Source organism: Hipposideros armiger, unplaced genomic scaffold (assembly GCF_001890085.2).
Source record: "Hipposideros armiger isolate ML-2016 unplaced genomic scaffold, ASM189008v1 scaffold_10, whole genome shotgun sequence".
Lineage (NCBI taxonomy): Eukaryota > Metazoa > Chordata > Mammalia > Chiroptera > Hipposideridae > Hipposideros > Hipposideros armiger.
Window position 1 is genome coordinate 8645456 of NW_017731360.1, and position 10541 is coordinate 8655996.

The following is a 10541-nucleotide window of genomic DNA, read 5'->3' on the forward strand; positions in this document are numbered from 1 at the left end:
GCTGAGCTGCCAACAGGTGGCAGGATGGCTCAGCTAAAAAAAAAAAGAAAAAAATCATTTCCACAGCAGAGTCTAAATTACGTCTAGTGTAGACTCTGAGTTGCTGAGTCTTAGGAGGCACCAAGGGTGTTGTGGAAGTTTGGGGTCACTGGGAGAAGAGTGAGCAACAGCCAGGTCCCGGGTCCCCTTTGAGCCTGAGCACTCCCTCTCTTGCCTTATATAATGGACTCTCAGGCAGGAAGCCCTTGACCTATTTCAAGGCTCCAGGGCTTGATGTGGGTCTCTTCCTGGCTCCACAGGGGATTCTGTCATCCAGAATGCATCCAACAGTGGAGTGGGGCAAGCAGTCATCCAGATCGCCGCAGCTCTGGGCCTGAGGACCGTCAATGTGGTCCGAGACAGGTGCGTGGGGAGGCCCAATGCCAGATCAGGACCTGGGCCTTTCTGCTTCGCCTCCCAGCGTGTCCACCAGATGGCTCCCTTGCCTAAGCAGGCCTCCTCTCTGGACAGGACGCGACTTGGTCGCTGATGAGTCAGCCCAGAGATATGAAGTCCAGGTGGCGTCTGGCAGTAGGATGAGTGAATTTTTTCAATGTAAAGGGAGGGCAGGAAGGAGGTGGAGACAGCGGAGTTTTTGAAATTCTTGACTCATGATAACCCCATGTTTTCAAAAGCGCATGTGGGAATGTTTTAAAGATTTTTTTAAATTTTTTAATTGGGGAACTGTGTGTTTTTTCCAGGACCCATCAGCTCCAAGTCAAGTAGTTGTTTCAATCTAGTTGTGGAGGGCGCATCTCAGTGGCCCATGCGGGGGTCGAACCGGCAACCTTGGTGTTGTGAGCACTGCGCTCTAACCACCTGAGCTAACCCACCACCCGACAGGAGTGTTTTAAGCTGTGTTATTCTGCGAACTGTCTAGCCAAGGGCCCCTTTCCCTTGCATTCTGTGTGTACTTTGAAGTGCACTAAATACAGATTGAAGGAGATGGGGCAGGTTTGTCATCTCTGTTTTACCAATGAGGAAACTGAAATTTCACAGAAAGGAAGCACTTGGCTCAGGGAGACACAGCAAGTCAGTAAGAGACTTAGTTTCCTGACTTGTTCTCTCTCCCTCATATCTTCCAGTTTTCTTAAGCCTCACTGTCCACGAGTGGGGCCGTGTCTGTCTTGGAAGTTCAGTCTTAGTAGGAGAACTGATACCCACTTCAGTTCTTTATGCCCTCAGTTGTGCTAACAAAACTATTGTTGACCTTGGCCAAAGAGGCCAGAGCCACTCCTAGGCTGGAGCATGTTTGCACAACACTCTGAGGAGCCCCTTGAAAAAAGAGGGGGCAGAAAGGAAGTGGAGTTTGTCATTTCAGTAGAAGAAATCAGGAAGTGAAATGACTCTTCCCTGGGCACAGATGGTTTCTAGCATCCTTGAACTTGCAGGAGCTGTAGAAATCTCCCAGTCTAGCTCTCTCATGCCAATGAGGAAACTGAGGCCAAGAGATGCTGGCGTCCGATGAAACTGAGTGGCCAGCCCCTGCCTGAGGCCTGGCTTACACCCAATCCCAGCTTCCCGCGAAGAGAAACTCACACTCTCACAGCTGTAGCAAAGGGGTCCTAGGAAACTTCAGTGGAGAAAGTGAGCAGGTGTGACCAAGGATTGTGTTTGCTTTCCAGACCTGACCTCCAGAAGCTGACTGACAGGCTGAAGGGTCTGGGGGCTGAGCATGTTATCACAGAAGAAGAACTGAGAAAGCCTGAGATGAAAAACTTGTTTAAGGTACCTGGGATAGGGGACACTGCACCTCCATTCCATGCTCACCTCCCTGAAGAAAGTTGGCTTGAACTAGAAAAGCTGGGGACTCACCCCATTGTTCCTCTTCACATCCTCCCTTCATCTCTTCATGGAAGGCTAAAGCCCACCCCTCAGCCAGGGGACAGCACGCATCAAGTACCCAGATGCCGGCAGGGAGGCAGGAGAGAAGACGGCTTCAGAAACCCTGTATGATTTGCAGTTTTGAATATTTGTGGTGGGCCATCAGCCCGCACAGACAATGTGCATCCCAGAGTTGAGACAGGACCCGAGGAAACTGAGGCACAGAGAGGAGAAAGAAAGAAAGACGTACCGTATTTTGCCATGTATAATGTACTCCTGTGTATAATGTGCACCCACATTTTTGGCCCAAGCGTTCAGGGAAAAAATATTTTAGTTTTTTAATTCAAATGTTTATTTGTTTACATTAAGGTACTTGATTTTTTGTATTATAAAGGAATTTTAGCATTTAGGGGTTTTTTTGTTGTTTTTTTTTTAGCTGAGCCATCCTGCCACCTGGCAGCAGCTCAGTGGCAGCTCAGCTCGGGCCGGGAATCAAACCGGCGACCCTGTTGCTCAGAGCTCACACTCTTGAGCAAGCTCTTAACCAACTGAGCCACTTGGCTGGCCCTTAGCATTTAGTTTTTAACATATTATGGTACAAGAAATTATATGTAACAAATAATTACAAACCTCAAGAACAGATACAAGGAACAAGAAATTTTATGTATTGTCAGAAAAGTCATGACGTATTTTTTCTATGTTTTTCATTGCAAAAATGCGTCATGACTTTTCCGACAACCCAATATATACGGAATTAGTACCACCCATGTATAATGCGCATCCTTATTTTTCCCTCACAAATTTGGGCAAAACAAGTGTGCATTATACACAGCAAAATACGGTAGCATTTCCTAGGCACTTACCTTACATTTTATCTGATTAATACTACACAACTCTACAAAGTAGGTGCTATCTATTTTATAGATCAGGAAACCAAGATTCAGAAAAGATAAAAGATTTGACACAGTTGTAAGTGGGGAGTTAGGGCTTGCTCCAGGCCTCTCCAAACTCAGTGCCTCTTAACCTTCCAAAACCTCTAAGTGACCAGAACCTCTAGCACACTTAGTAAGTGACCAAACCACAGCCTCTTTTCACTGAACGCTGAAGGAACCATACACACCTCTTGAGAACATTTCTGAAGCAGTAGATCAGCACATCTAATATAAACGGAGCTCTCAGTGCTGAGAAGAGGCACACAGGGAAATGAAGTCCTTCGAAACGGACTGTGGATACCCTTTGTCTAGTCTTTCCCAGAGGAGGGGAGTTTTGAACAAAACCCCAAAACAGATAACAGGATTAGGCTGTAAAGAAAAGGCCCTTCCAGGGCAGAGAAAAAAGGGAGTTCGGTCTGTCTTCTGGCTCCCTCCTCTGACACAGTATGTGGGCCAGGGAAGGGCTGTTTGTAGCAGCTTCAGACCCCACAGGAAGAGGGGTGGCTCCCTCACTGCAGGTCCCTTCTTTTCCAGGACATGCCCCAGCCGCGGCTTGCTCTCAACTGTGTCGGCGGGAAAAGCTCCACAGAGCTGCTTCGGTGCTTAGCGTAAGTTGCTCGGCCCGCAGGTCCAGCTCACCGGTGCGCTCCAGGTCCTTAGCTAGGAGGACCATCAAGTGACCAGTCCCAATGGCCAGTGCAAGCCCAGGCCAGGTCAACATGACCCTGAGTAGGAAACTGGTACCAAAGCCACGGCCTAGTTATCCGGGCACTTCCTTTCCCAGCCACCTCCTTTGTAAGTGACTTGAGAAACCCATCTGGATTTATTTGTCCAAGGGACCCCAGAAGTAGACTGCTAGGCTCTGTGACAGGGGAATGGTTAAGGACCTAGGGGCATCTTAAAATGCCACTTAGCCCTAGCTTATTAGCTTTTAGGTTTTTTATTAGCTTTTAAAAATAGATTCTAATTTTGGAGGTAACGTGTGTTAATTACAGAACATTTTGAAAGCATATCAAAGTACAAAGGAAAACTTATAGCACCAAAGTTACCTATCATCCCACCACCGAGGGGGATAAGCACTGTTGATGATGTGAACAGCGCATGTCCTTCCGTTCTTTTTTCCTTTACTGTAAGCTCCTCGAGCTGAGGGCCACCTGAAAGGACACGTCCCAGCTAAAGCAGGACTCCCGTTTCTAAACAGCATTAGTTAACACATGTTTGCCAGCACTCGCTAGCTACGGGATTCAGAGATGGCAAGACACTGGGGGTGCCCTCTGGAGCTCCCAGCCTAGATGGGAAGATGGGTCATGTGGTCAAAGAATCGTGACAACAATCACTGAGTGTTCACCGTGCACGGGACGCTGTGCAGAGCGCTCGATTTACCCTCAATCACCTAGACGTTCCCATCCCTGTTTGTACGAGGCCCAGACTGCATAATTACCTACCCAAGGTCTAGGAAGCGGCTGAGCCAGGCCTGACCCGAGTTATTGTGAGCACACCTCTTCAGCCCTTCTCCCGGCAGCCTCCAAGGCAGGCTGCAACCCCCATGTCACTTGTTGTAGGAGGAAACTTGGGCAGTGGTTACAGCGTAGGCATTGGAGTCAGGAAGGCCGGGTTCCAGTCCCAGCTCTGCTACTGACAAGCTGCGGACCTCTGAACAGTCAGGCAGTTCATGGAAAACTATCCAGGCCTCAGTCTCTTCACCTGTAAAGTGGGGGGGGGATGTAAACCCTTTCTGCCTCAGAAGTTTAGTCTGAGGAACACTGAGGTAATGCATAAATCGCTATACAAATGAGGGGTGGGCTTCAGTTTTCTCATCTGCAAAACGAGCGTAATAAAATGCTCCCCAGGGTCACAATAAGGACTCACTGGGCCAGTGCATGTAAAGTGCTCAGGCCTGTGCTGGGCACATAGTAAACACCCCATAAATGTTATGATTCTGATGAGATGAAGTGCAGTGGGGGTGCAGGGAGGGAGGGCTTCGTCTTCCCAGGAGCTACTTTCTGGAACAGGTGGCAGTTGAAGGGAAGTTAAGACCAAACCACCCACCAGCCTCAGGGACAAAGAGTTACCTGCCTTGTGCAGCCGTTTCCATTTTGTAGTTTACAAAGTCCCCATGCTCATCCTTGATCGATGAACTCCAAAAAGATCCAGGTGGTAGGGAGGGGAACGCAGGGTAAATCGAGCATGTGATGCTTATTAGCTTTTAAAATTCACATGAGCCTCTCTCCTGGTTGACTGCTGGGGTGGGTGTGGGTTTCAGGCAGCAGGTCCTGGCAAGGCCCCTCCTGCAGTGAGAGGACAGTCGCCTTCTTCCTCTACACCAGCCACACCATTCCTTCACCTGTAGCTACTTCCTCTCACTGGTCCTCTGCAAGCAGGTAGAGGAGGCGAGGCAACCTGGACCCACGTCAATGCCATGCCCGTAGGTGCATACCTATAAGTGGAGTAGAGCCGGACCGAACTTGGGCCTTGAGCTTTTCTCAGCAGAGCCCCCTTCTTGGCAACCCCTCGTCAAAGCCTGACTGGGTGGTTAGATTAGTGGGTTCCCAACTCTGCCTAAACACCCAGGTCGTCTGGAGCGGGGATTGTTGTTTTCAATATAGATCCTGGCCTCCTGGTTCATTGGGTCTGGGGTTGGACCTAGGAATCTATTTTTTGACCCTTCCCAGGGATTCTGAAAGCAAGGTTAGGCTCCAGGGTTGTAATAGAAGCGCTGTGGTGGGTTCCAGAAGGGCTCCGATTCCGCCTGCACCCACTCTGTTCTCTCTGACCCTTCAGGCCCAGAGGAACCATGGTGACTTACGGGGGGATGGCCAAGCAGCCCGTGACAGTGCCTGTGGTAAGCTGGGGGGAGGCAGGGCTAGAGACCCGAGACTGGACACCACAGGGGTCTGTCCTCAGGCACTGCCCTGTCCTTGCGGGAGGAATGTGCTCCTTAAATGGTGTCTGAAGTCTTTGCCCTCAGAGCCCCAGTATGTCCTTCCTGTGTCCACAGAGCCTGCTTATTTTTAAGGATCTCAAACTTCGGGGCTTTTGGATGTCCCAGTGGAAGACAGACCACAGTCCAGGTGAGTGGGTGATGGCTCCATTACCAGGGTCATACAAAAGGTTAGTGCCTACCGCAGACATGACCGGCCACTCTGAGTCCTGGAGAGGTGACTGGAGCCCCAACCCCATAACAGAATAAAGGAAAACAGTCTCTAACTACAGCTACAGTCGGCAAATAGTTATTAGACTAAAGTGGGTCAGTCCTTGGGGGCACAGCATTGAACAAGGCGGACACTGCCCCTGTTCTGAGGAGCAGACAGTGGGGAAAACTGGCACGGGAGACAGCCAAGTAAGGAGAACACACGCTGGAGCCAGCCTACCTGGGCTCCAGCCCTGCCTCTGCCATCTGTGGTTGTGGGCTCTGCCTAGCCTAGCTATGGGACCTGGACAAGGTACTTAACCTCTGCCTCAGTAAATTGTTGTTAGCCCTGTTTGACAGAGGAGGAAACTGAGGTTCAGAGTAGTTAGTAACTGGGCCAGAGCCATCCCACCCAGGGAGTGTGCAGCCAGGATGTGAACAGCTAATCTCTCTGACTCCAGCGCCTGAGCCAGTACACCATTCTTCCTCAACTAGAGGATTGGCCCCCCCAGAGAGTGACACCCCGCCCCCACCCTCCACCCCCCCACCCCCAACTAAGACTGAAGAATAACATGGAATTATCAAAGTGAAGGGGAGGAAAGGGGTGGCGTGAGTGAGGTGTTTCAGGCAGGAAAAAGTAGCATCAGAGAGAATGGGAAGCCAGACAGACTGGTTGTGACCAGATTACAAAAGGTGTTCAGAGTCTGTCTTAAAGGCCATTAGGGAGCCATTGAAGTGTTTTTAAGCAGGGGATATGATTAGGTTTGAATGTTGAATTAATTGATGTCTACGAAAAACAGCACTTCCCAGCTTAGGCCTTCACTTCTCATCTTCCTGTACCATATTGGGTCCTTAGTGGGAGAGGATGTTAGTGGCCTCAACTCTTGGGGTTCTAAGGGAGTAAGAGGCCCTCAGGGAGAGCTCCTTTTCCTGGGCAAGCTCATTTGTTCCACATCAGTTGGTGTGCCAGGCACACCCACCTCCCTGCCTGTGCCTTTTCTAGCTTCCCTGCCTCAGAGTAATCCTGCCCCTCCCATATTCGGGACTCCCGGTTACACCCCAGTCAAGTTCTGTGGGTCTGAGCCATTTTAGTCACCACTCTGCCTGCCCGCCAGCTCCTGGGGCCACTCCCCATGTTCCCCTGTCCCCACCCTGACCCTCGCTGTCCTAAACACAGGTGGGGGGGACCAGGCAGCCTCCACAGCCACCCCATCTGTGGCCAAGCCCTGGGCTTTCCTAGAGTTCAGCACCAGCTCCTGCTGGCAGGGGTGACACCCACGGATGCCATCTTGCCAAGCCCTCCTGCTGCTCCCCCATCTGATTTCCCCCAACCTCCTACAGACCAGTTCAAGGAGCTGATCTTCACACTGTGTGATTTCATCCGCCGAGGCCAGTTGACGGCCCCTGCCTGCTCCGAGGTCCCACTGCAGGACCACCAGCGTGCCTTGGAATCCTCGATGCAGCCCTTCGTGTCTACGAAGCAGGTTTTCACCATGTGATCATCCCCGAGGAGCCAGAGCGAAGTGGGAGGGGAAACGGCTCAGCAAGACTGGCTTTGGCCCCTCAGCCAGGGCCCGCATCCTTCCCCGGGCTGCTCCTCTCCTCACTGGCAGTTTGCACTAGGAGAGCTGTGAAGCAAGCCAAGGCTTCCCCCAGGGCCAGCTCAGGGTGTCTAATAAAGTCTGAACTTCCTAAAGACAAAAACCAATAGAAGTCATCCCTGTTGAGAAGGCCCATCACCGTGCTCCTGCCATATCCCGGGACTGAGAAGCTCCGCACCCCTTGCCTGTCCTCCTTTTGTCCCTGAGCAATCATTTCCTGAGACCCTGACAGCAAAGCTGGGGTGGGCCTGGCAGGTACAAAAGCCAGTGAGACACGATCTCTGCCCTCAAGCCGTCCAAGCCCACAGAGGAGAACCTTCAAACAAGGAAAGTTTGACGCATTCTCAGGTGGGTGCAGCTTAGTCTGGGGCCGGGGGAAGGACCAGCTGCACGGGGGAGCCAGGCTGAGGAACCGAGGAAATACGGGCTCAGGTGGCTGGACCACCACCTGGAGCGTCCATGCTAACTGGGGAGACACGTTACGCCAGTGGTTCTCAACCTGAGGTCACTTTACCGCCAGGGGACAAATTTATAATGTCTGGAGACATTTTGAGTTGTCATAATTGAGAGGGTGCAACTGGCATCTAGTGGGTAGAGGTCAGGGATGCTGCTAAACATGCTACAGCGCACAGGACAGCCCCCCACAACAAAGAATTGTCCAGCCCAAAATGCCACAGTGACACTGATGAGAAACCCTACATTAAACCAATAGTTCCCATAGTGATCAATGTACTAAAGAAGACACATGTGAGGTGCTGAGAGAGCGTCACTAAGGTCTTGTCCTAGGCCTGGGGTCGGTGCCTTCCTGAGGTGAAGCTTAAAGGTGGGCCCTGGACAATGTAGCTTTATTCAAAGAGAAGAGTTTGACATTGTATGACTTTGGTGTTACTTCCCTCACCCAAAGCAAAGAACTAGAGACTTTGGGATGTCTTCCTTATCACCTGGCCCTCTGTCCCTTAGCTCAAGAATCTCATTCAGGAGAGCTTACTGGGTGCCTCGTGTGCTTGAGACTAAGGATGCCCGTGAGAAATTTGGGCTGGCCCTCCAGTTGCTGAGCCTCGTGCAGAGAATAGGCCTTTACAGTACGCTAATGACAAGTACAGAGATGTTCCCGGGGCTGAGGGGACCCTGCAGCTCTGCCTCAGAGTTTAAGGAAGGCTTCCCTGAGGAAGTGTGGTCACAGCACATCTTGAAGGCCTAGCAGGAAAAGGGGACCAAGCAAAGCCAGCACATGTGAGAGTTTGGAGTCCCCAGAGAGACTGGCACTCGGGGAACTGCCAGCAGGTGAGCATAGCCACTGCTTAAGACGTGGGGGAAATGTGAGGACTGAGGTGGGAACGGTGGGCAGGGACCAGAGCAGGAAGGGTCATGAAGTCAGGACTTACCCTGAAGACCAGGGAAGGCACTCAGGGTGTTAAGCCATGGAGTGATGATGTGGGAAGACTGGCCGGGAAGGCCAGGGCACACTTGAGGTTTAGTTGCATGCCAGCGTGTGCACAGGCCCCTGTCATGACCCTCTTGCCTTTGGGAGCATCTTATGTGTCCTCTGGAGAAAGGACTTGGCTTCAGCCTGGGGCTGGGGAAGGTCTGCAAGTGCCCTCTGGATAAGATTTGCCACCTTGTACACGGGTGCACAGGATCAGCCCCAACTCACCCAAGTCCCTCCCATCCCCCCATCCTCTACTCTCAAAGTTAGTGGGACATGATTTGTACAGATGGCCAATGTGGGCAAGTGAAAAAAAGCCTGAGAGGGAGTGGGGGGCTCCCCAAAGGCTACAGGAGTGACCGTTAAGATTAGGTTCTTCAGGGGCGGTCCACGGAGCTGGGCTTAATGGGAGTGATGAGCCTTCAGCCATGGAGAAGGAGTAGGCCCCTGGTATAGACTCAGAGGAGGCAGGCAGGCCGAACGTTCATAACACCACAGTTAGAGACCTCATGGAGCGCTCTGCAAAATGTCCCGAGAACAGTACCTCGAGGGGCCTGGAGGTGACATGTAGGCTGGGCTTTCACGGATGGTTATTGTTTTCTCAGGGGAGAGACAAGCATTACAGACTAAAGGACCAGTTTAATCAAAGGTATAGAGGCAGGACATTTATGTTGGAATCTTCTCATTTTCCCCAAACATCCATTTTCTTCTGAAGAATTAAAACTGATGACTTATAGGTGGGTATATGGTAAGCCGGAACAAACACTGTTTTCCCTGCCTCCCTTGCAGCAGACAAGTCTGACCCTTGTGATATGAGCAGAGGTGGGAGGTATCAGTTTCTTAGGAATCTCTTTAAAATATAGCCAGCATCTGTCCTGCACTTTTTCTTCCCCTTCCACCGTCCTCCTGGCTGGGATGCAAACAGGATTCTTGGAATTTGCATAGCCATCTTTGACTGTGTTAAGAATGGGACAGCAATGAGATCACAGGAACCTGGGTCCCTGACACCCAGAAGCCCCGACTGCCCACCTTGGGACTTGAGAAATACATTTTACTTAAGAAATAAGCTTCTATGTTATTTAACCCCGTAATGTTTGGGCTTTCTCTGAACCTAATCATAACTGATACATATCCTATGATTTAATTTATATTGAAATCAGTCAATCAATCTGAAGCTAAAAAGTGAGTTGTGGCAGTTTGTGATTCCCAGGTAAGGAATGTGGACTTTATTCCATTGGCAGTAGTAACCAATGATTTCTGAGCCAGAAGATCAAAACTGTGCTTTGGAAAAATCCCTGCTGGCAGCAGGTTGGGAGACAATATGGAGAAGGAAGGCACTAAAGAAAAACAAAAAACAGGCTGGCTGAGTGGCGCATTGGTTAAGAACTGGCTTGGGATGCCAGAGGACCCCAGTTCGGATCCCACATATGAGGGCCAGTGACACTGCCCTCTACAGCTAAGATGCTGAACAACAGCTCAACCTGGAACTGGGCTGCCGTAAGTCGCCGGCAACAGCGTAGGTCGCAGTCCCCTGCTGCAGTGGGTTGTCATGGGCTACTGTGTGTAGCCAGCAGCCGCAGTGAGCAGCC

At 50.9% G+C, this 10541-nt stretch overlaps 1 protein-coding gene across 3 annotated transcripts in view; it reads left to right on the top strand.

The window, feature by feature from the left end:
• MECR (mitochondrial trans-2-enoyl-CoA reductase) overlaps positions 1 to 10334 on the top strand; it is a 32991-nt gene extending 22657 nt beyond the window's left edge. For all 3 annotated transcript variants that reach the window (XM_019660206.1, XM_019660216.1, XM_019660227.1), the window contains exons 5-10: positions 300 to 402; positions 1665 to 1767; positions 3330 to 3403; positions 5577 to 5637; positions 5794 to 5866; positions 7267 to 10334. In XM_019660206.1, coding sequence (XP_019515751.1) covers positions 300 to 402; positions 1665 to 1767; positions 3330 to 3403; positions 5577 to 5637; positions 5794 to 5866; positions 7267 to 7424 — 572 coding nt within the window. In that variant the 3' untranslated portion in view covers positions 7425 to 10334. The remainder of the gene's footprint in view (positions 1 to 299; positions 403 to 1664; positions 1768 to 3329; positions 3404 to 5576; positions 5638 to 5793; positions 5867 to 7266) is intronic.
• The last annotated feature ends 207 nt before the right edge of the window (positions 10335 to 10541 follow it).